The sequence below is a fragment of the Solea senegalensis genome, linkage group LG14, assembly GCF_019176455.1.
Source record: "Solea senegalensis isolate Sse05_10M linkage group LG14, IFAPA_SoseM_1, whole genome shotgun sequence".
Classification (NCBI taxonomy): domain Eukaryota; kingdom Metazoa; phylum Chordata; class Actinopteri; order Pleuronectiformes; family Soleidae; genus Solea; species Solea senegalensis.
The window spans coordinates 22,343,053-22,368,980 of NC_058034.1; the positions used below are offsets into that span (position 1 = coordinate 22,343,053).

The 25,928-nt window shown below is 40.7% G+C and overlaps 2 protein-coding genes across 2 annotated transcripts; one reads left to right on the forward strand and one right to left on the reverse strand.

Moving 5' to 3' along the window:
* Window positions 1–82: 82 nt before the first annotated feature.
* bphl (biphenyl hydrolase like) lies at window positions 83–5,770 on the reverse strand. Its single transcript, XM_044044477.1, has 7 exons — window positions 5,592–5,770; window positions 3,635–3,738; window positions 2,492–2,658; window positions 2,029–2,182; window positions 1,195–1,326; window positions 717–840; window positions 83–421 (listed from the first exon to the last, which is right to left on the reverse strand). Exons 1-7 carry the CDS (start codon window positions 5,684–5,686, stop codon window positions 331–333), a joined length of 867 nt encoding a protein of 288 aa, XP_043900412.1. The 5' UTR covers window positions 5,687–5,770; the 3' UTR covers window positions 83–330.
* A 2,413-nt stretch (window positions 5,771–8,183) lies between these two features.
* On the forward strand, window positions 8,184–23,760 carry b4galt6 (UDP-Gal:betaGlcNAc beta 1,4- galactosyltransferase, polypeptide 6). Its single transcript, XM_044044476.1, has 9 exons — window positions 8,184–8,910; window positions 11,722–11,838; window positions 12,358–12,471; window positions 12,572–12,696; window positions 13,696–13,812; window positions 16,205–16,392; window positions 16,607–16,729; window positions 18,165–18,266; window positions 22,625–23,760. The coding sequence occupies exons 1-9, from the start codon at window positions 8,796–8,798 to the stop codon at window positions 22,770–22,772; spliced, it is 1,149 nt and encodes a 382-aa protein (XP_043900411.1). The 5' UTR covers window positions 8,184–8,795; the 3' UTR covers window positions 22,773–23,760.
* The last annotated feature ends 2,168 nt before the right edge of the window (window positions 23,761–25,928 follow it).

The window sequence follows — 25,928 nt, forward strand, 5'->3', positions numbered from 1 at the left end:
TTTACAAAGGGCTCCCAGGAACAGCCAGATATCATAATGTGGGAATTCAATATTATGCAACAATACAACAATATATCCATGAGGTGCTTTAGAAGTACATTTTATTTAGAGCAAAAAAATACATTTAAAAGTGTAACAAGATGCCGATTTTTGTGGCTCAGCCTGGAAAACTGTGAATTACAATATCTAGAAACCGCTAGCATTGTCAGAGTAAGAGAGCAAGGACATTCATTTTAATTTCACATGAGCCATAGCTCATTTAACAAAGGAAAAATCTGTAAATCTTTGAAGCATGATAACACAGAAATGTTTATTTCACTGTGTGAACGGTCACTCTTCCAGAAAGTCTTCCACCAGTTTGTTGAATTCGTCAGCATACTTCAAGTGGAGATTGTGTTTACCCTCTGGCATCATATATAATCTAGATATTGGACAGAAAAATGGAGTATGTGTATATATGTGTATGTGTATATATATATATATATATATATATATATATATATATATATATATATATATATATATATATATATATATATATATATATATATACATATACATATACATATATATATATATATATATATATATATATATACACATATATACACACACATATACATATATATAGTATTACATATCACGTGTCATTTTCTGAATTGAATGTAGTTGTGTATGAAACGTTGGTTAAAACAGGTTTGAGTGAACATTCTCACCGTGATCCCTTGATGTGTTTATAGAGAAACTGAGCATGGAAGGTGGGCACCATCGGGTCTTTCTCTCCATGAATGATGAAGGTCGGACATGTGATGCGGGGCAGAAACTCCATGCAGACGCTCCCTGTTCAGAGCACATGGAAGTGTTGTTGTGTTAATTGTACGTTTAATCACTGTTGTACAAATACAGCTCCTATGTCTGCACCAAAAGAGCGTTTACTGTTTCATCTACAAAAGTCAACAGCAGCATTGCTGTCAAGAAACCCACATTTTTGGGGGCGACAGAAATTAGGTTGATTGTGATCTTTTTTTGAAAGTTTTTTCAAATCTGTGTCAACATAAAAATACTGAGAGACAGAATTGGAAGACAAAGATGAATGAGGAGTGTTCATAGTTTGACCAGTTGCAATGATTTTCAGTGTTTGATTGTTTAACTTGATTTCTGGCACCAGTCTACACAAACAAATAAAGTCAGTACCTTCTGGCCTTTTGAGAAAGTGTGTGACTCCATCTATCCAGGCCTCCCACAGTTTAGGAAAGACTTCTGCTCCATACACTTCCTCCAGGGGCTTCCTCATCCTCGCACTCCACTTAGACACGTCGCGAATGCCTGATTGGCCCCAAAAAACACAGTTAACTCAGGCACAGTTCGTGGTGCAGTAGCAGGGCATGGAATTAACCCCCAACCTCACACCAAATGTGAGGTCAATTTTACAATCGGCAGGTGAAACTGTCAATCTACCCGTCAACAAATGAGTACAGAGCAAATGTTGTGTTGTTGACATGTCCACTGACGTGTGTGTGAAGACTCAGCGAGCAAGTCAGACATTTTTTAAGCCCAAAATGTGGAGGCACTTTGCTGAAGTGAAGAGGTCGGTTGTAACATCAGGTGGAACAGAAGGATGACGAGGATGATTCAAAGAAAAGTAAGAGAATACGTTTTAACACAAAGGGTGATGTTAAAGTTTGTGACTGGCAGAAATGTACGATCTTATGAGTAAGTCAAACGAGTCCTCGAAAAGCCACTTCACTGACGTTAATGAAAACAGCACAGTTGGAGAGGATGAAACTCCACCGGCCAGGCCTTGTGCAGTAGTCAGATCTTTTAATTGTTTCAGCTTCAGTAGATCAAGTGATCTGAAAGACACACTTCTCTGGGCTCTGTTTACTGCCCACAACTAAATCTGTAGCATCGCAAGAGGCTTTGACCGAAAAAGAGTCCGAAATAGAGTAGGACAATCGGCAGAGAGATTCAGATATGGAGAGGGAAGTGACCACTGACTGTTATCCAGGACAGAGAAAGACGTCGTACCATTGTAAAGGTCAATGTCCTGCTGGGTAATGAAGGCATTGGACCCCCACACAACCATTTTGTGGACGAGGTCGGGGTTTATTGCTGCAGCAATGAGAGCGCTGATCCCTCCGTCGCTCCAGCCCAGCAGAGAGAACCTGCTGAAGCCCAAAGCCTGAAAAACAGACGACATATTCACACCCGAAATCACAAGCTTCCATCAAACATGAATCACATTTCATCACAACCTACAGTAGTTAGACTGTCATTTGTGAAAAGGTCATTGATTCAACCCTAACAGAGCCTTTCCTGAATCATTTCTGTCCCTTTCTTTGGTCCCACGTGTCTTAAAGACAGAAAATCTCTAAACCAAACGGAGAGTGGAGAGTCAACCTTACAGACAGTCACCTTGATTGTAAAGCGGAACTATGCAAGGTCTCTAACATCATTTAGCAGCTATAGTTGAGATGAATGACTGTTCTACCTTCATCAGACCCACTGCATCCTTTGCATCTCGCTCGTAGAAGTCGGGGGGGAAATCTCTTTCTGGTGGACGGGATTTTCCATTACCACGGGGATCCCAGCCAACGATGGTGAATTTTTCCCGGCTGAGAGAATTAAGCTGTGGCTGAAAATCTGTCCTTGTGCTTCCTGTGGTGGAAAAGGCCAGAAATGGTTTGTCTCATGAGGACGCTACCGTGATACACTCTGAATCCAGGACATGTGATGCCTACATGACATGAAAAAGGCGTATGTGTTGACCATGAAAAGCCTCTTCTTGAACATTGTATGCGCTCAGAAGGAGGAGGAGATGCAGCAGCTCTTATTCTCCCGCTCGGGTTGTGACTGTTGGTCTGAACAACACGTCAAAAGCTTTGTATGAGAAACAACAGGCACACATGAGCTGACTTGACGTACCGTACTGACCGGACTGTACCATTTTCTTCTGGTACTTCAAGGGATGGAACAGAGACGCCAAAATAGTGAGTAGCGCACTGTTGCAAACCAAACCTTTCCAGTCGGTGGAAACAATCACCGCAATCAGGTGTGAAACATTGTGAAGGACACGGAAGCCAATGCAGCTGAACACGGAATCTTGGGTTTGGGTCATTGGTACGTTGGTATGTTTTTGGAGGTTATGCTTTCATCTGAGTGGGGTTTATCTGCAGGTTTGTCTGTCAACTTCCTGTCAACAGTTTCTGATGAACCAATTGATGATCACCCAAGAATCTGTGGAATGATCTGTATATTTGATTTGGCAGCGTTTATTTTATGCTGGATTCTCTTCCTGACGCAACCTTCCCATTTATCCGGCACAAGTAGTAAACTGGATGTGGCCCCCAGTTGCTGGGGTGAATTTAGAGTTTCCAATAAATAATGGGCAATGGGGATTGGGCATCTTGCTCAGGGGTACCCTAGCCTTTGACGTGGCAGGGATTCGACCCGGCAACCCTCCGGTTACAAATTACCAATGCCGCTCAGATGCCTAAATCGCTTTTTCTTATAATGAGCAGAACTGTAAAAAAGACCTCAGCGACATCTCACTTGTTTCTCGAAAGGAGACGTTTAATAACTCAAATACAGAATTTCTCTGGTTAAACGAAGGTGGAATGAATGAATTGTTTACCCAGAGCACCGGGAAGCAGCAGCACAGCGTGTTTCCCTGTGCCCGTCGTCTCATAGAACAGATCCACTCCGTGAACGCGTTGCCTGCCCGAGGCCATTGAGGAGCTGCGGCAGAACACACAGGAACATGGTGGCAGTGAGAACATGAGCAGACAGTCACCGTGAAATCAACTCAACTGTCAGTGAGTTTAAAGCAGAACAGAGTCATTGAGATGGTTAAATATCTTGTTTTGTGGGGAGATTCAGGGCTGTCTCCATTCCCCCTACACTGTCTTTAAGTGGAAAACCAGACTTGCAAGATCATGGCTGACAACCCCAAAATCAGGAGGTCTTGCGAAGTCACATTTTACTCACGCGCCCTAATATTCCCCGAATGTCCGTTTTAGCAGTCAAAAACCTTTGTGCGACCTTTGTGCCTTTAAGTTAGATAAACAAGTAAATTCTGTGATAAAGAAAAGGTTTTTTTTTATCAGCTTAGTCTTTTAGCAAAGGTCAAAGGTTACCTCCCCCATGTTTCTGTGGATTACAGCTGTGACTGACATTTTTTTGTTAATATGTTTGAGTTTGAGTAAACATCAGAACTGAAAAACACAGAAGCATGAAAAACAGACGCCGCTTTTGCTGTTTCACTTGTACTAAATATCTCTCTTCTATGTGTCTTTTTGGATTTGCACTTCCTCGATGTTTGCTGTTGTTGTAAAGGTGTTTGCACGGCCTTTTTTTTTTTCTTTTTAATAAACAAGCTTCAGCTGAAACTTTTAAAGAAGACAGAGTTGTTCATGGGTTTCTTTCCCGTGTCCTCGGAGTTGGCAGTTTGAGAAAAATCAAAGCAAAATCCAGGCTGTGTGAGTTTTAAGTGAAGCGGATTAAGTGAAATGAAGAATGAGTCACACTTTGTCTCTGTTGTTCTCATGTGATGAATGAAGACACACCTTTAGTGGATAAAATGTCTTCTCAAAATCCAGCTATGTTGTGTTTAATGTCTATAGGTTTTGCTACCTGTGCACCTACAATGTAGAAAAAAAATACATTTTATTTGTAATTTATATTCTAATCAGGCTTTCTACTCTGTATCCCAAAATAATGGTGTTAATAATTTGGGCATATTTCTCTTTTTTTCTAATTAGAGGGCCTGCTCCAGCATCTACTATAATCCTATGGGTTTATTCTTATTATTATTATTCCTCTTCCACCCAAAGTTTGGGTGGAAGAGGAATATATAATTAAGAGTTTAATTTTGTCTGTCTGTCTAATTTGAAGCACGATATTTACTAGTTATATTAGCAATTTACTAGTGATATTAGCAATTGCAGTTTAATGTAGAATGTAAAAATTAACTTAACAACAACATTCTGTTGTATTTATTATGTAACCCTGGCTCATTAAATCTTCTTTTAATTATATATATATATATATATATAGATATATATATATATCTATATATATACATACACACACAGTATATATATATAATTAAAAGCCCTATAGTGGAATCACAATAAATCAGAATCACAACAACTTGTATTCTACAAAATTGTGACAAATGTAAATGTATTGTGTAATGCACATGGCATTACACAATAATAACAATAATAATATAAATCTCTCAATCTCATACATACATTCTCAATTTTAAATATTATAAAGAGAATGAGAAACTCTGTAATAATAATAATAACAACAATAATAATAATAATAATAATAATAAAATAATGATAATAACAATAACAATAATAATAATAATGATGATAGCAATGGTAATAATTTGCCATGTTTTCTGTATTTCTTACATATTTTAAGAATTTTAATATGTTCTGTACCACTGACTGCAGATATCACGCCCTCTAGTGGATTAAACTAACACACCCATGCAGAGAGAGAGCAACAGTAAATGTCGCTCTGTGGCTAAAGTCCAGAAGACTGAAGAGTGCAAATGTCAGATGAGTCACAGTTCTTACTTATGTGACTGCAGCTGCAGCAGCGTGGACGTGGATCTTCTAACAGCCGCTCTGCACTGAAACACGCGTCCTGCTCCAAGGAGACACAGAGCCATGACTGAGCAGAAAGTGGACACACGCACACAGCAGATAGTTGACACACACACACACACACACACACACAGATGAAGGTGGACACACACACACACACACACACACACACACACACACACACACACACACACACACACACACACACACACACACACACACACACACACACACACACACACACACACACACACACACACACACACACACACACCAGCAGTGGACACACACACACAGTAAAAGAGTGGACACACACAAGAGTGGACACACAAACACACACAGTAGAGAGTGGACACACACACAGATGAAGGTGGACACACACACACACACACACACACACACAGTAAAGAGTGGACACACAAACACAGTAAAGAGTGGACACACAAACACACACAGTAGAGAGTGGACACACACACGCACACAGCAGAGAGTGGACACACAGACTTCCCACTTCCACCTGCAGCAGAGGAGGGAGGACTTGGAGGGCGGCCCAGAAAGACCAGTGTGGGTTACAAGGTTCAAGTTCATGCAGGAGTGTAGCAGGACTGACCCCACATGGTGGAAACAGGAACAGGAAGGAAAAATAAATGTTGTTTTACAAGTTGTCAGAGACACGTCTCATGCTTTTTTGTGATATCTCACCCCAAACCATTAGGGGTCTGTATTTCATTTCTTATTCTGCCTGAGGGTCATGCTGGGTCATTTGAGGTCACGTGTCTTTATACTCAGGTGTTGCTGGTTAAACTTGAACTACTCATAATAACACTTGTTATAATTGACAGAAACTCAGTGAAGAGCAGTGTAGGGCTTTGGGAACACGAGACACGCGTCTCAGACGATCACGTGACACATTTATTGCTGAAAATGAGTAAATATATATATTTATAACATTTTTCTTTGGAATTGTTTATTGGAAATAGAAAGATGACACGGCTGTTAGGACGGGATTTATACCTGAGTGCATGTAAAAACAACAGCTAGCAGCAAACAGTGCCCCACTGAGTGACTACACAAGTTGTACAATGTTTTTCCAATCTAATGTAAGTCCAGCACCGTTGCACAGGAAGCCCAAGTATTTACTTATACATAAATTCTGAAACAAACAACTAGAAGAAGGAAGCACGATAATTAGGAAAAACTGAAATGCTATGATAATGTTTTTATTTACAGTGTATATGTACAAATGAAAATGAACAATGGACCTTTTTAAAAAACAGTTAAAATAACACACACATTTTTATTTTCATTGATTTCAAAATGATCATTTTGAAATCGCGATGTAAGGAAATCTAAGCCATGCAGGAGTGAACTCTTTAAAAAATTTTGCCTTTCCAGCACATCTGGAGTTTGACATCATAATAATATAATAACATAATTATAAGGTGAATGCATGTATGTCTGGGCTGCCAAACTGACCAACCTGACTAACCTGACCAAGGGCTGTGATTGGCCCGTGGGCCGGACTTCAGTCTTTGTCTGGTTCACAACGAGCAGCGAACAGCATCTCACAGAACAAACAAATGTGTGTCAAATGTCTTTATGGCTTTAAATGATAAAATGCAAACATACACATACATATATTCATGCATGGCGTAAACACACAGTGTATATATAATTCATTTCAAACTAAAAGGTCAAGTATTCAGGCCATGCTGAAGAAAAAACACATTTAAGCTTTTGAGAATAAAGTAGTCACATAAAGCTGCAATAATACAAGAATAAAGCCGTAATATGATGAGATTAAAGTCCATTTAGAGTCTGGTTAACCTGATGTGCAGGTTTTTGGACTGTGGGAGGATTCTTTCATATAGACCATGCAGGTACATGAGGAAACGTAACCAATTATTATTCCATTATTCATCAATAGAGCTGCAACTAACGATTATTTTCATAATCGATTAATCGGTCGATTATTTTCTGGATTAATCGATTAATTGTTTGGTCCATAAAATATCAGAAAACCTTAAAAAAATGTTGATTGGTGTTCGTCAAACCTGGAAATGATGATGTACTCAAATGTCTTGTTTTGTCCACAAACCAAAATGATTCACTTTTAATGATTTCTTTGTTATCCAGAGCAAAGAAATGAAGAAAATATGCACATTTAAGAAGCTGAAACAATCCGAAATCTTGTTTTAATCATGAAAAAAGCTTCAAAACAAGTAATGGATTATCAAAATAGTTGTCGATGAATTTAGTAATCGTTTAATCGATTGTTTCATCTCTATTCATCAATTACTAAATTAACCATCAACTGTTTTGACAAACGATTAATTGGTTTGAGTGTTATCTTTCAATATTGGAAACAATATTTTCTGCTTCCTTTGCTCCATACGACAAAAGAAATCATCATTTCCAGGTTTGACAAACAAGATTCTCTCGATTCATCGTGTGATTAATCGACAGAATCGTTAGCCGAGTCATCTGATCAAAACAATCTACAAGCCGAAAAGGGCGTTGCCATGGGCGATTGCGCGACACGCACTGGTTTCCGTGGCGACGCCGGGGAGGAGCGGCGCCGCTACACCCACCGGAAACGGTCTCTGCAGTGCGAGGCAGAAAATTAAACTGAGGCAGAGCGGAATTTAGTCGGTTCTGTGTTTTTTTGTGCCCTGACACATTTGCCATGTGGTTTAATGACACGGGACCCGCGAGGCTCAGTGAGTTATTAGCGCGTTAGACGAAGCAGCGCTCACGGACTGTGTGGGAGCAGGCAGAGCCGCGCGGAACTGCCCCTCTTCAACCAGCGGCTCTGAGACCATGGGAGACGAACAGGAGCGTCTTTAAATAGGATTACGGCTCAAAGTTTTCCCCGCAGCGTTACGTTTGTCAATGTGCCCGGACCGACGGAGCGCCATGAGGCTGCCGTTTACCTGATTTACCAACCTGCTGTTTTTTTTATCCATCTGGAAAGTTCTTGGCAGTGTGTGAGAGTGTGTGTGTGGGGGGGAAAAAGGCACAGCTACCTTTTCCGCTAGTCGCTTGAGCGTTGATGGTGCTTTTCGCACATGACAGACATCAGTGTCAGTGCTGCCTCTCTGTTCCTGGACGTTTCACTTCATAAAGTCTTTTATGGGATTCCTGTCGGCGAAGCAGAAGCGGACCTGAGCCAAAATGGTGAACTGGAGGCGGCTGCTACGAATGTCCAACCGGTCGTTTCTGGCCTTCATATTCTTCTTCTCCATGTCCACCACTTGTCTCTACTTCATATATGTGGCGCCCGGAATAGGTTAGTAAACACTGGGGAGATGATCCCGGGGTGCGGTTAATGTAATTATGTCTGGAACGACGATCCCCCCCGGATCCTCTTACTCGCACACCAGGCTCGCGCTAAACAATCAGCTAACTGGCTAACTAGTCCTAGCTGGAAGTGCAGCCCGGGCCATGATGTGCAGCTAGCTCTCGCTGTTTATTTTTATGTTAAATGATAAAAACCAAACCCTCCTCGTGTCTAACTGGACCGTAGTGTTGTCTAAATTGATTCAACAGAAACCAGTCGGCGCTTTTTATGCGTGTAACGCGGTTTTCCGGTTTACTGACAGCACCCCGCAAATGAATGAACCGCTAACAACTGAACGTTGACACAGCCGCTACCGCCGTCAGTGGCTTTAACGTTATACTGTATATATAGTGTTTTGAGTGACTTGCATCACTGGTCAGTATGTTTACATTATATTTGTTTATTTACTGAATATTAATGTATTTATTTGAGTTTCTTCATTTGCTGCCACTCCATTTATCCACACACCAAAGCAGAACATACCTCAACACAAATTTCAGGGGGTGGAAATCACAGGGTACCTCACGTGATACATGGCCCACGATACCAATATTATCATATATCAATTCTGTGATAATGAATTAATTTGCAAGTAAAACATATAGGAATACAATATTTTGACCCACACCTTTTATTTATATATATGTATATAATGTACAAAGCTTATATGAAGTATAAGTAAACAATTAATCATATCCATATTAGAAGCTGTCTGATTGATCGGGTATTTGCCATTTCTTAATAATCTGCATCAGCTGATTATCGATTATTTATTAATGGGCCAGTTATTGCAAATGAGGTGTTTTTGTTTTCAGGAACTTGATAAATGTTCCCATGTCTTTAAAACCTGTTTTGCATATTTAATATTTAATCTAAAATACTGTATAAACCCTCCAAAAAATCGGCTGAATATGGAGCCAAAACAAAAACTGACAATGCACGCCAAGATCCCCTGATAAGACTAATGACTTCAATAATAGGCTGAAAATCTCCATCTGTTTTTTGTTTTTGTTAATGTTTATTTATTTTGCACATTGAAGAAGATTTGTACTTACATCAGCTGCGACATGAGAATACAAAATATTAATTATGTTAATAAATGTAGCTCTGTGAATACAGGGTTGCCCTCATATTTTTTTTTACTAGAAAAAATCCTGTTTTGGTATAGGTCAGTGGTTCTCAAACTTTTTTTGTTGGCCCGCTTTTGGAGGAAGAAATTTCCCGGGGGCCCCCATTTCTCACGAAATTGTAACAATATGTCAAGTATAACATTTCTTGAATCAATATTAGAACAAACGTTTCACTTTTCTTTCAATAATTTGTTGTGCAAATAACATTTTTGCTTTAGCAATACAAATAACCTCAATATTTCCTTGTGAGAGCAATTTTCACACAAAAATATGAAATGTGCAATTTTAACTATAATAGTGTAATTTTTTAAACAATGAATACACTTGGATAACAAATAATACTTTACCAATATCAATAATTTGCTGTGCAAATAACATTGTTTTTGTATTGGTAATACAAATGCTGTCCCCTGCCAATGGTTTGAGACACAACACACCGATAGGTCTTTGGTGGCATTTTCTCATCTTGGGTTTTGGTCGTTGTGAATCAGGCTGATGTTGGCTTGTTGGTAGTTTCCGAAACATTGCCCCCAGGGCAGCCCGCCCCACAGTTTGAAAAAGGCTGGTATAGGTTATCAACTCAAGCGTGCCCAAAATACTGGCCTATGGGCAAAAAGGAAAGAATCTTTAATGTCATTACATAAATGAAAATCCAAGGTCAGATGGAGGGTTGATCAGAGCCACTGCAACTGTCTAGCAACTGAACGCAACACCTTCTTGCTATAAGGCAACAGTGTTAACCACTAACCCACCGTGCCGTGACATTGTGACACTCCTGTCACGGCACTTTTGCTTTGGATAAAAGCGTCTGCTAAATGACATGTAATGTAATGTAATTGTGCAGCTCTACTTTTCTGGCTGTCAGCTGGCCTGTTTTCTTAGTATCATCTGTAGAAAAGTCCATATTGGTCAACCTCTCATGCGTATATAAATGAATGTGTGTTATTGTATTTCTTCAGTAATCTTTTAAAGGTTGCCTCACATGGTGTCATTCACATTATTCCACATTATGAATACTGTGAATAGTTTTAATATCTTGAGTCTTTGGGTTGTTTAGTGATAATCCTGATTTAATGCTTTGTTGGGTCACTTTCTCAGGGTGATCGTGATGCCAGAGGTAGTCGGTATGAAAGTAAAACACACTTTAATAATTATTAGTCACGAATGTGCAGAGAATAGAATCCACAACGTTTTATGTCTGTGTTGTGCTGGTTGGTACTTCACCTAATTTAATCTCTGTCACCCTCAAGGTTGAGATCAAGTTGTATGATCATCATTCAGGACCTCTATACGTGTCTTACATTTTGGCTTTCACATAACGGCAGTAGGCAAATCACAGAAACCAACATTTTTAGGGCCGCAGTGATAAATCTATTATTAAAGGATTACTAAATTAAACATCAGCGAGCAGTTTCCTTGCTCCCTTTTGACAAAGAAATCATTAAAATGGATTCCTTTTGGTTTGTGGACAAAATAAGTCTGACTTGATTAACTGTAAAGACAATTGAGAGTAAATTAAATGTGAAAATAATGATTTGTTGCATGCAAAAGGTGTCACTTCAAGGCTAAATGATGCAAATGTAAACGTGAGTATGTGAGAAACAAAAACACATTTTCTTTTCTCTGTCAGCCAACACGTACTTATTCATGGTGCAGGCTCAGGGCATCATGTTGAGGGACAATGTGAGGACCATTGGCCAAATGATCCGATTGTACACCAACAAGAACAGCACAGTTAATGGGACAGGTGAGTCACAAACACTTTTTTTACATTTATTAAACTACATTTAAAAGAAATTGTGCGGAATCGCACCACGCGAGAGAAGTTCACACGATGAATGCTTTTCATCAGTGGGAAGAAAAAAAATAAAGGCTCTGTTGATATAATCAATTAAAGTCCCTTGATTTGTTTTTCTGCTGTTTCCTGTTCAAGGTAGAAAGAAGTTACTGCTTTGAACCAGCAGAGGGCAGAATGTATCTAGAATGGATGCTGTGTGAATGTTGTCCTGTGTGTGCATGCGCTTGAAAGCTGGGTCATAGTGCCCGCTGTATTTTTAGTCATTGCTCAGAAAAGAAAAAAAAAGGGGCAATAATGACCCAATTAATTAGCCGAACAATGAAATAGTATTCCTCTACTCATCATCATAGGGGGAATAAATGCAGAAGGACCTGTAAAGTTATGTCAGTTATATGAACACTGGTGTAAATGTGACAATATGGATCCCTCAGCGCGTTATTTCTCATGTGTGTTGTTTTGTTGTTGTAGATTATCCTGATGGAAGTAACTCCAGTGAATACCTGGTCCAGCCGACTCAGTACCTGCCAGAGAACTTCACATACGCTCAGAACCTCCCCTGCCCTGAGCGATTACCTTCTATGAGTGAGTCCACTGGTGCCCACTCCTGTCAATTTTTAATATTTTGACCTCATTGCTTCATAAAAGAAAAGTGTTTTCAATGGAACATCTTGTGTGTGCACAGAGGGCGTGATGGACGTGAACATGACAGAGATCCCCATGGAGGAGATCGAACTGAAGTTCTCCACATTGTTTGACATTGCGTTTGGAGGACATTGGAAACCGAAGGACTGTCAACCTCACTGGAAGGTTCGTATTATACACGTTTTACGATTGCAGTGAGCGTATCGTAGGGCACCGCTGAACCTGACCTTTGTTTTATTGTAATCAGTGTTTATCAAAGTTTGTTATCACATTGAAATTGTGTGTTTCAGGTATCCTGTTGGTGAAAGAGGTACTGTTGAATGAAACCCTAAAAAATGGGTTCTCCTCGAGAGAAGACACAATGTGTATCATGGTTTACTGAGACAAAATCGGATGTGCAGACTCCCAGATTCTCACATAGTGTTTGTTTTCCCTAAAACAAACTCTCCTGAGGAATGTTTCCTCCTCAGAAATTTGTTCCAGCATGTTAACTGCAAGCTCTCTTCATTTTGGTTTGTCATTTGGCTTGAGTGCCTATAACAGTTGCACTTTGTAAGCGTACAATCTCAAGTTCTCGTGTAGGATTGTGTGCATCGTTCGGTCTGGCAGCAGTACGGATGGAATTTGTGGGAGAATGAGCAAAGGATTGTCTTACATGATCAATGTTTTCCTCAGATATTCTTGGTCACCCACTCCTCCCTTTATCCAACACTGTCCCTGTCTCCATAAATTTCTTGTGCCATGCACGAATTGAAGGACGTGATGGTGGATCCCTTCCATTCTTAGTTCTGTTGTTTCGCTGAGTCTGCACATCTGATTTTGTCTCAGTAAACCATGATACACATTGTTTAGGGTTTCATTTACCTCCTTCACCAACAGGATACCTGAAACACACAATTTCAATGTGATTACCAACGTGTCTTATCAATGGCCTTTGTAATATATTTTTTTAAATTGTAAAGAGACTTTATGGACACGCTGTATATTAAAATAAAGTTAGTCTGAAGTTGACACGTGACCTCTGCTGGCACACGTCGTAACGACACTGTATGTGTGGTCCAGAGAAAATGTGAATTCTCCACTGTCCTGAAAAGCTAGCGTTAACGCCCTGAAACATTCACCACTTCAGCAAGCTTGAGTAGATTGTTGTGTTTTGTCCTGCAGGTGGCGATCCTGATCCCGTTTAGAAACCGGCATGAGCATCTCCCCATCCTCTTCCAACACCTCATCCCCATGCTACAGAGGCAACGCCTGCAGTTTGCCTTCTACGTCATTGAACAGTGTGTGTGTGTGTGTGTGTGTGTGTGTGTGTGTGTGTGTGTGTGTGTGTGTGTGTGTGTGTGTGTCTGTGTCTGTGTGTGTGTGTGTGTGTGAATGAAAGGTAGGTTACCGTGTGTGTGTATGCGCTGAATGAAAGGGAGGTTCTCTTTCAAACCTCCCTCGGTATCTCACTATTGGAAATGTCCTCTGCGTTGACCGATCATGGAAGCTCCAACGACACCACGTCTGTCATATGACAGACCAATCAGCTCGAGATGCACGGGCCCACTTGCCCCTCTTATAAGCGCCCTGTGTGCTGCACCCGCCATTCTCGCTTTCTTCCACTGTGAAGATCACTGAGCTCCTCCACTGTCCTGTTTGAGATTATTCATTCAACTGCTCTTCCGATGTGCTGTCAAGGTAGTCACCAAGTGTGAATATTCTACATTCAGGATTTAACACTGTTTATTCTTTTTCACTGCTTTCGTTGCGAAAGCCGTGTGTTATTTACGTCAAGGTTTAGTGTGTGGTGTTTTTCTGTGACTGACTGTCGAGGTTGGTTATGGCTACCGCTTCCTCTAAGGCAGGGGTGTCAAACATGCGGCTCGGGGGCCAGAACCGGCCCGCCAGAGGGTCCAATCGGCCCACAGGATGAATTTGTTAAAATTTCACACTGATCTAAACGTAATGTCAAATGCTCCAGATACCCGTGACTAAATGTTTGTGCCTTATAGATCCAGTGTGCTTTATAAATAGTAAATTTAGGCATGATATTGTTGAAATTGCACTTATATTTCTCAAGAAATTTCATGTTTTGTAAAATTATCCCTCAGTAAATGTAAAACAAAGGAGAAAAAAACAAAGGGATTCTTGTTGTTCATAGGTTATTATGCTATTATTTTACTATTTTTACTGGTCCGGCCCCCTTGAGATCAAATTGTGCTGTATGTGGCCCCTGAACAAAAATGAGTTTGACACCCCTGCTCTAAGGGGACAACGGCCAGCGGTAAGGTGAAGGACGTCGAGGCCCACTCTTGTCCAGCTGCTTGCGGTTTTGCAATTTCGGGAAGAGCCCTACATCCTCTCTGTATTGCTTGTAGGGCAGTCAACCCCTGGGTGTTTACAACCGTTGCCAGGGGTTACAGGCTGCAGTTTGCAATGAAGCCTTCAAAGGGGTGCTATGACAGAAGCTACGGGGGAAGCCGTGGAGGCTTTAGAGAACGAAATATCTTCTCTATTAAGCAGAGGGCGGTTCGCATTGTGCCAGCGGAGGAGAGAGATCAGGGTTTTTATTCCCTTTATATTCTCATCCCGAAAAAAGGAGGGTCAATACGTCCGACCCTGGATCTGCATTACCTCAATTTACACCTCCGAAAATACAAATTCAAAATGCTCACACACAATGTTCTGTTCCGATCCATCCGACCAGGCGACTGGTTCGCTTCTGTGGATCTGCAGGACGCTTATTTTCATATAAGCATATATCCATCACACAGGAAATATCTCAGGTTTGCTTTCAAAGGAGCAGTCTACGAGTACCAAACCTGCCTTTCGGGCTGTCATTAGCTCCGAGAGTCTTCAGCAAATGTGTGGAAGCAGCCCTGAACCCGATGCGAGCATCGGGCCTCAGAGTGTTTTCTTATCTTGCCGATTTTCTCCTTTGTGCTCCCAGCAGGGAGGAGGCGAAGAGGCATACGCAGAGACTGATAGTCAGGCTGCACAGCTTAGGCTTCAGTATAAACCACGCAAAGAGTGTTTTGTCTCCCACTCAGAATATCGAGTATTTGGGTCTCGAAATAGACTCTGTTGAATTTGGGGTTTTTCTGTCTCAGGTTCGGGCGACTCATGTCTGCAGTTCTCCGCAGATTATGGGAAGGTGATACTGCATCCTAACCCGGCTTTTGTGCCTAAGGTTAGTGATTCAGCCTACAGCTCAATGCACTTTGTCATGTGAGAGCTTTACTCATCTATGTGGACAGGACCAAGGCATTCAGAAAGAGCAACCAGCTTTTTGTGTCCTGGGCTCCTTCTCGCAGGGGGAGGGCCCTGACACGCCAGCGCCTGTCACACTGGGTGGTGGAGGCTATAATCTTGGCTTACGAGAGTCGTGGGTTGCAGCCCCCAGAGGGCCCACTCCACCAGGGGCATGGCCACCTCATGGGCCCTGTTCAGGGGTGTATCAGTGAGGGATATCTGTGCCGCTGCCAGACGTGGTGTCATTGGAGCTTCCATGATCGGTCACGCAGAGGGCGTTTCTCATAGTGAGATACCTCACTCGATTATCAGAGAACTGGGGTTACGTGAGTAACCTAACGTTACCGTGTGTGTGTGTGTGTGTGGTGTGCTGAGCTGAATGAGCTTAACTCAGTGCAACGCGTCATCTGTGTTTTTATGTGCATTTATGTTTGTATAGAGTGGCAGTCACCCTTTTAATAGAGCCATGCTCTTTAACGTGGGATTCCTGGAGGCCATGAAGGACTTGGACTGGGACTGCTTTATCTTCCACGATGTTGACCATATCCCAGAGAATGACCGAAACTACTACGGTTGTGGTCAGATGCCACGGCACTTTGCTGCCAAGCTGGACAAATACATGTACATGTGAGTCTGCCATAAACACAATATTTAGGTTTAATTGAAAAAATGCACATTAACTGTAACGTCGACTGTTGTTGCTGTGTAAATTACAATAAAAATAAAAGGGTCCACTTTAATGGAAATCTACAACCATGAGCCTCGAAAAGCCCTTTAAAGTTGTTTAAAGATAACTATGTATCAATAAAAATAGAAACTCACGTCTATTGTTTGTTCTCAGCCTCCCCTACAATGAATTCTTTGGTGGTGTGAGTGGATTCACCGTGGATCAGTTCCACAAGATTAATGGCTTTCCCAATGCATTCTGGGGCTGGGGAGGAGAAGATGATGACTCGTGGAACAGGTTAGTCTTCAGAAAGGGAAATGAGTGAACATAGAATCCAGTTTGTGTGTGTTTCACTCTGGTCATTTTATTTTGACTTATTTTTGGAGGCCAAAAATATTCTCTAAGAAACCATAACTTTATTGCTGCACTTAGAAAGAAAATTGACTTAAACTTAGACTTAAAAGCGTAGAACGATATCTGTGTGATGCAGATGTTTGAAACAGCTGAGCTGCTAATAACACAGCCATGGTAAGGCAGATAAATGTATATAAGTGTATGTAATGTGTATATATAAAAGCAGCTCTCTGCCCCCTCTCACAAGTGTTGATTGAATTATTATTATTTCACTTTCTGTATTTGTGTTCGATGTAGTTAATAAAAAATTATTGAATAATACAAAGCCCACCCACAAAAATATACAAAAATGCACATATTGACATATTACATACATAACATGTGATACAGTATGTAATTACATACGTAAAATATAACACAAAGAAAACACTAGAGCTGCAGCTAACCATTATATTCATAATTGATTCATCTGTCGAGTATTTTCTTGATTAATCGAGTGATCATTTGGTCCAAAAAATGTCACAAAATGTCTTGGTTTTTGTCCACAAACCAAAAATATCCATTTGTAATGATATCTCTGTTTTATGGAGCAAAGAAACCAGGAAATATTCACTTTTAAGAAGCTGAAAAATGACAGAAAGTAGAAAATATTCACATTTAAGAAGCTGAAAAATGACAGAAAGTCGAAAATATTCACATTTAAAAGGCTGAAAGATGACAGAAAGTGGAAAATATTCACATTTAAGAAGCTGAAAAATGACAAAGTAGAAAATATTCACATTTAAGAAGCTGAAAATGACAGAAAGTAGAAAATATTCACATTTAAGAAGCTGAAAAATGACAGAAAGTAGAAAATGTTCACATTTAAGAAGTTGAAAAATGATAGAAAGTAGAAAATATTCACATTTAAGAAGCTGAAAAATGACAGAAAGTAGAAAATATTCACATTTAAGAAGCTGAAAAATGACAGAAAGTCGAAAATATTCACATTTAAAAGGCTGAAAGATGACAGAAAGTCGAAAATATTCACATTTAAGAAGCTCAAAAATGACAGAAATTAGAAAATATTCACATTTAAGAAGCTGAAAAATGACAGAAAGTAGAAAATGTTCACATTTAAGAAGCTGAAAAATGACAGAAAGTAGAAAATATTCACATTTAAGAAGCTGAAAAATGACAGAATGTAGAAAATGTTCACATTTAAGAAGCTGAAATATGACAGAAATGGAGCAAATAGAGAAAGAATAGAAATAGAATAGAATAGAATACGTTAATCAAAAGGCTGTGATCTTAGTCTTGTATTATCTTGAGTTTGGGGTTGGTGCTGTAACAAAAGCAGTGATTAGATATAAACTGCGTCCTGGTTTCCTCCCCCCAGGGTTCATTACGCTGGTCTGAACGTCACGCGACCAGAAGGAGAGCTCGGCAAGTACAAGTCCATTCCTCACCACCACAGAGGAGAGGTGCAGTTCCTCGGCAGGTAAGAACCTGCACCAATGTCTGAACCCACGCTGCTGTTTTTTTGTCACATTTCACTAATAGAACGGTACAATCACAGCTATAGAAGAGTACACAATGTCATAAAGACAAATGTTATCTTAATACAAGGGGACATATTATGCAAAATCAACTTTTTAATCATTTTAATACTTATATTTGGGACTCTGGAGGCCCTACCAGTCGCCAAATGTGGAAAATGAATACTCAGTCATGTCTTCGTGGTCCACCTTAGTGTAAGTATAGGCGATAAAACACACAGCAGCATGCGCATCTCACTGCGAATGTTACCGCCCCACCAGGAAGTTTACTTCGAGAGCTCCACCTTAGCTCCACCTTGTCCCTGCGAGAGTGCAGGCGAGGGAGGAAGAGCGGTATTATGTCAACGCGGAGGGACAAGTGTGCTGTTGGTGGCTGCACAGTGGAGCACAGTGTTTTACAGAGGATTTTATATAGGAAGCTAATGTGCCGGATAAAGTCAGCACACGTGTTCAGACTGCGGCCAGCGGTCGCCGTATTTAGTCAGCGAATGTATTTCACCGACGTACAAACACACACATTGTTAAGAAAAGGTCACATAGAGCTCATAACTGACCATTCTGACACGTCCTAAAATATTTGTTCAGTACGTCCTCTATGACCGGAACACAGACTCAGTCTGATACACTCACATACAGCAGCAGTTTATGCAGCTGTATGTGACTACTATGCAGTTCAATAACTGCAAATACTACAACATGTTTTTCCAGGTAATCACAGCTAACTCTACGTTTATCAGTATAAAAAGTAGAGGCTTATTTTTTTCCTTTATTTGCGACCAGCAGAGTCGCCCCCTGGTGGCTAACTGCTACATCCACCTTACTCCTCCCTTACTGTTATGTCCACTTTTACCTACAGTCTCCAACCTTAAATCTGAGACTGTTCCGGACTTCCGGTGGCGCTCTACACAGCATGGCAGCATAGTAACAGTTATCTTTACTCATTAATCTACTCCATACAAGCAAACAAGTCACATTTTGCTTCAATGATGAATGGGGACAAAGGCAAGAAATGAGGATATGGACTATGTAGTAACTACGAAAGGGAATCCGAGACGGAGGCTGAAGCTAGCGAAACTTCGTAACAAGATGGAGGTTGCAGAGAGATCGAAACTCGGATTCAATCCGCACAGCAGTGAGTGAAGTTATGACTACAGGCTGAATTGAAAAAAGACCTCTTAGACTTCCGCACGTGCTTTAGGGAAGATATTAGAAAACAAATGGACACATTTGTATCAGAAGTAAACCGAAAAATGCAAGATGTTATAGGTCAAATTGACCAGATGGAGGAAAACATGATTGACGTGGAAAGATGGGACATCTGAGTCAAAGATACTCTCACTCAACTGCTCACCAAACAGCGGGAGCTACAGGAAAAGGTGACTGATTTGGAGGGGTGTAATAATATCAGGATCTATGGCATCCCCGAGGACACCGAGGGCACGTCAGTAGTCACGTTTAATGAAAACTTCATCAAAACAGAGCTGGGGAGCGAACTAGACCGTGGACTTGAGATCAAGCGCGCACACCATGCCTTGGCACCGAAACCTCCACCGAGCGCCCCTCCACGCTCCATGGTTGTTCGATTCCTCCAGGTCTCTGTCAAAGAAAAGATTCTTCAAACCGCCTGGAAAAAAGAGCTCCGTGTCCAAAACAAACGGGTGTATTTTGATCATGATTACACGACGGAGGTGCAGAACAAAAGGAAGGAATACATACCCATTAAGAAAATACTACGAGATAATGGCGTACACTCTCAGACCCCATTAACAAGACTGCATGCTTTTTTCAAAACGGGCCCTGTAATGTACAACAGCGCTGCACAGGCAGCAGAAGACCTGCAGAGGAGAGGATACAGTGGGCGAGATCAGGACCAAGTGCAAAGACATCTCGGAGGAGATGCTGGCTAAGCTTCTACCCTGGGAGACAACAGAGCCCCAGTGGAGAAATGCACCGGTTCCAGGAGCAGATTCGGGAGAGGCTGACGAAGTACCGCAGAACGGAACCAGGAGTTAAAAAGTTTTAAAAAATACAGGCTGAAGCTCATGGGCAAAAGACAGAGCCGCCAAACTCTTTTTTTTTTCTTTTTCTCTTCTTTCTTCTTCACTTCCGAGGGCCCCACCTGGTGGCCGGCCCCTCACTGTCTGAAGCGACATGACAGCTTTTCTGATGGAAGTTCAGTTCACTGTTCTACAAAGTTCCCGATGTTCTTCGGTTCTACTACTGTTCTGTTTATTACCATTGGTCCGGGGTGACACGAGAATGTTTCGAATGTAAGACTGATGCATTACCAACACTGTAATATACTGTCTCTGAATGTAAATGGGCTGAATAACCCAGTCAAAAGAAGCTAAATGATAGCTGAAATAAAAAGGGAGAAGATAAATGTGGCATTTTGGCAGGAGACGCATCTCTCAGGTGCTGAACATGAGAAACTTAAACAGATGGGTGTTAGAAATACCTTCTTTTCATCGTATAAGAAAGGAAAAAGAAGGGGAGTAGCTATATTGATTTCAAACGCTGTCAAATTCGAATTAATCTCTCAAATGAATGATAAAGAAGTTAGTTTTGTTTTGGTAAAAGGTAAAATAGACTAGAAAGAAGTAACACTGTTTAATGTCTATGCTCCCCCTGGGAGCAATATAACCTTTTTCAGAAGGATGTTTGAACTAATGACATCACAAACGTATGGGACTCATTTGTGCAGGAGATTTTAATATACTTCTGAACCCTTCTTTAGATACAACCAATAGAATAAGAAGGAGGAATTTGATTGAAAAATGCACAAACAAAGTACTTGTGACCTTGGACTTATTGATGTATGGCGGGCTCTGAATGGATCAACTCCAGGATACACCTTTTATTCTGCAGCCCACTCAAGGATTGACTCTATTTTATTTATAACAAAGATCTACATAGGCTGAAATATTGCAGAATAGGTCGGAGGGATCTTTCAAACCACTCAGGGATTTTTTAACTTTACATTTAGATGGTTAGCCAGTGAAGAATTTTGTGGCGTCTTAATACTGGTTTGCTAAATGATCACACCTTTAGAAATTCAGCTCAGTGGAATATCATAGCGAGGACAGCTGCACTTAAAAAGTGCATCAATTAATTGGTTTACAGGAAAAACAGAGAGATCTGGAGCAAATGCATATAACAAATGAAGAACCCTCGATTATACAACAAATCAGACATACTAAACTGGAAATGGATCAAATATTAGGTGAGGAGGTGGAGAAAAATATAAGATTCATGAAAAAAAAAAAGATGTAACCAGGCTGGCCCGAGGGCTGCAAAAGTATTGGCTTGGAGGCTCAAAAACCAACAGGCAGAAAACACTATCCACAAGATTAGAGACACGACTACAAATAAAATTACTAACAATTTGTACGCCATACAAAAAGCATTTGAAAGATATTATAAATCTTTATATTGTCAATTAGAATAGGTTAATAACCACTCAGCTGCTGAATTTTTAAACTCCTTAGACCTTCCCACACTAAGTAAAGAAGCTAATGATAAACTCGTCTCACCAATAAAATGGAGGAAATAAGTAAAGCTATCTCATGTTTTTTGGTCTTGCCCCTCCATCCAGTTTTTCTGGAGGGAAGTGGCAAAAATTAGTTAAAGGTTCTGTGTTTCAATATAAATGTATTATTCTCAACTCTCTTTCTTGGGATCTTGCAAGTAAAAAGGCCATCACAAAATGTTGGCTCCAGAAAAATGCCTCCACTACAGACACTTTTGTTAATATTGTAAAAACAACTACATGTACTAGAGCAAATGACCTATTCAATCAGACCTAGAAAAGATCTAGGTGAAAAACGATGGTGACCAATGAGTCAGACTGTATGCATGTACTAGGTATGATCTTTTGTCTTTTGGATATACGTATCACCCCCGGACCTTGAATATATGTAATTGGTCAATGTTTTGTATTTGTCTTTTGTTTATGAAAATGATATATAAATAAAGAGTTTAAAAAAAATCTGAGACTGTTCCATGATGGATCCAGATTATGGGGCTCATACTGAGCTTTACTCGTGCTGTACTTTATTGAGAGCGGATATTGATAAAATCCTGACATTAAAGTCAAACTGGACTCTGATTGTCGTGTCAAATAAAAAAGTATTGTTCTGTTGTGTTTCATAACCAAGCAAAACTAGTCTGGAATGTGAAATATATAAATACATATATATAAATGAATCAATACTGAATTGATTTGCCTTCAGGTGCCAGCTGGAGTTAGTGCCTAAATACTGGTGTAGAAAAATCCAATTGTGTAACTGTGTGTTTGTAGGTATAAACTGCTGAGATATTCCAAAGAGCGACAACACTTGGACGGCCTCAACAATCTCCATTACAGCCCCCACATCTCCCTCAGCAGCCTTTACAAGAACATCACGGTGGACCTGAGCCCTGAGCTCGCTCCCATCACAGACTACTGAACTCCCAACTCTCCCTCCCTCCCTCACCCTCCAGACCCTCAACTCACCCCAGCCTCCCCCTCCAGCACTGGCACTGGCAGAGCGGTGGTGGTGGTGGGGCGTCACTATTTAATGCTGCCAAGAAATCCTAATAAAGGAAAAAAAAAAGAAGAAAAAATGAACTGTAAAATCAAGAGGTCGTGGCAAGCCTCTCAGAGAGTGTGTGTGTGTGCGCGTGTGTGTGCGTGTGCATGTCTTTTTGTCCTTGCTGGCTTAACTACTACGAGTTGGTATAGATGTGGAGGGAGTGGCAGCAGCTCAGCTCTGATGTTTACTGCAAAGCCTTAATGTGGCCAAAAAAAGAAGAAAAGAGAAAAGCACGGCTCCCTCCGGTTCACTCCGGTTCGCTCCGCTTCACTTCTTGCGAATCACCGTCACCTTACAAGCCAACAGACAAGAGACTCACTTTCTACAGTATCTACTTTTCTTTTATACATATCATTTTGTTAACCGTGTTATTCCTTTTTTAAAAAGGACGGATCCGAGCAAGGTTTGTTTTGTTGTTTTTGATACATGCTGTATATTTATTTTAACGATCCCTGTCTGTCACTCGAGTATTTGCTGTCTGTTGTTTTTTTGCTGCTGCACTGCTGCTGAACTCCGCATGAACATGTATGTAAATATGAGCTCTGGCCTTCTAGAGCTTGCCAAAACACAGAAGACGACGAAGTATGTAAATATAAGCCTTTATACGCTCGGGCAGATCACCGTGACGACGATATTCCAGTGGGTTTGACTTTAGTTTTTTGGCAGCTACCTTTGTTTTAAGGATTCAATAAGAGTGTGCGGTCTCTTCCGAGCAGGAAGATCTCCTGACAGTGTAGGATGTTTGACTGAAATGTTGAGATTTGACTTTTATCTCTGCATGCTTTAATTTATTTTGTTTACCAAAAAAAGAGTTGTTGTTTTTTTTTTTTGGTTTTCCAAACATAAATTATTTCGTCAGTAAGAGGATGTATATTGTTTGTTTTTTTGGCTTATTTTGGTTGCACTGTGTGGAAGAACGCGGCTGGGTCACGCACCACGTCCACGTTAACCAGGGTCTGTGTCGGCACAATACACGATCACTTGAATATTTACCGGTGCCAGTCCAGTACAGTCATCTTAGGAATTTTTCAACTATAAAGCTGTTAACAGGGTTCCCATAGGTCCTTGAAATCCTTGGAAGTTTGTGAAAGTGCTTAAATTCTGTGCCAGAACCAAGTCAAGACTGTGCTGTACTTCCACACATGCCACGCCACACTGCGTGTCGTATACTCGCGCGCCAGAGTTCTGTAGTATCCCACTTCACCATCGGGTGGCGGTACAAGTATGGACAAGCGAACAATGCTAACCACTCCCTCTGACACGTCTGGTTCGAGTTGCCCTCCCATCTTGAGCAGCCCCTTGAATTTGAGGGGATTGGTCCTGGAAAGTCCTTGAGTGGTCCTTGAATTTGACATCAAGCAAGGTGTGGGAACCCTGACAAAAGGAGCGTGTGCCACCAAACTACACTCCAGCAAAGTGGTACGACCCAGCCCGATTGAGTGGGAGAGGTTTTTTTCTTTTGTATTTTGGAGCGCAGATGTGTTTTTATTTTTACATTTTTTATATAGTTATAGATATATATAAATATATATAGTGCTGGACCATGTGGAAAATGCTCTTCATTGTACTGTACCATGCGTTAAGCATGGCGTTTGGGCCGGACACCGTGCGTGTGTCTGGATTAAATGTTAGCGTTTTCACTTGCGCTTTCAAGCCAGAATGAGAGAACCTCGGCGTCAGCTGAAGCCGCCGCTGTTCTTGAATGGCACAGGTTGTCTGAAACAAAGTGTTATTTCTTCAGTAATCTGAACACGGTGAAGATGTACATTTGTTGGCAGATTATTTTGGACCAGATGTTCATTGTGTAGATAACCTACAGTATCTCTAGCTTTTGGATTCAGAATGCGTTGGATGGTATGTTTTGGACGTTTGCTTTGATTGTACGCCCTGTGATGTTTCATCGCAACTCGGGCCATTTCTGATCGAGATCTTATGATTTGATTTTTGTCTTATGTCAAACTGCCTCATGATGCCTCCCTTATGTCCAGACTGCAGGCAAATCTGATTTCCTTTGTTAAATCGGATCATTTTCAGGCAGCTTTCAGACTGAGGCTCGTCTGTTGAAATCAGATTTTAATTGATTTCAGACTGCACCCAAATGTGGTTTAAATCACATAATGTCATATGTTATTAATGTGTTTTTTTGTTTTTATTTTTGTACTTGCATATCCAAACTTCATCCACATCGAAAATAGTTTTGGTTTTATGGTTTCAGTCCAAACTGTGCTTGTGCATCTCACTGTGAGACGTGTCCATCACAGCTTTGGTTGACCAAAGATTATTTAAGAACCAAATGGTCTCCATGTCGCTGATGCGGACTTTTATTTATCATGTAGTTAAACAAATTCCCTCTCTGAGCCTGCTTCTCATCTTAACCACAGAGTCTTTATAATGATGGCTTATGGATGTTGATGATTTGGTTCTACTTGTGTTCAATTTTTCATTGAGAAGGAAAAAAAATCTTACTTGCAGTTACTTTAAACACTGATGTTTGGTTGAAGTGGTTTGAAGCAGAAGATGAGCCCAAAAAAAACTGAGTCCAGCTCCAATGTGAAAATATGTTTTAATGCTTATCGAGTGAACATCTGTCATTGAACAGGTGCAGTACAATTTTAAGAAATCCCTTTGGAAAATGAAGAGTGGCCAAACGGTGACACAGGAATGATGATGTTGACTGTATTAAGCCTGTTTTACTCTGAATCTGTGTCCATGTGTTGTTTCAAAGTGGTGACACTTTGTTATAAAACATGTGAAACAAGTGTCATCATCAGTGTTTGCTGTTGAGTCAATGATGCACCACAAGAATCTCTTTGAATTGAGTTTGGTTAAAAACTGTGCTAAAGAGTGGATGTGCAATTGATCTGAAGAGTGTTTGAAATGTGTTTTTGGTCCTGAAAGCATCATCTCGTGCTCATCTCCTGTTCAGATGAATTTATGAATGCTCAGAAAATGTCATTAGCTTAGATGAAATCACACAAGGCAGCAGCAGCAGCAGGAGCATTAAGTCTGTGAAACTTCAGAGGTTTCTTG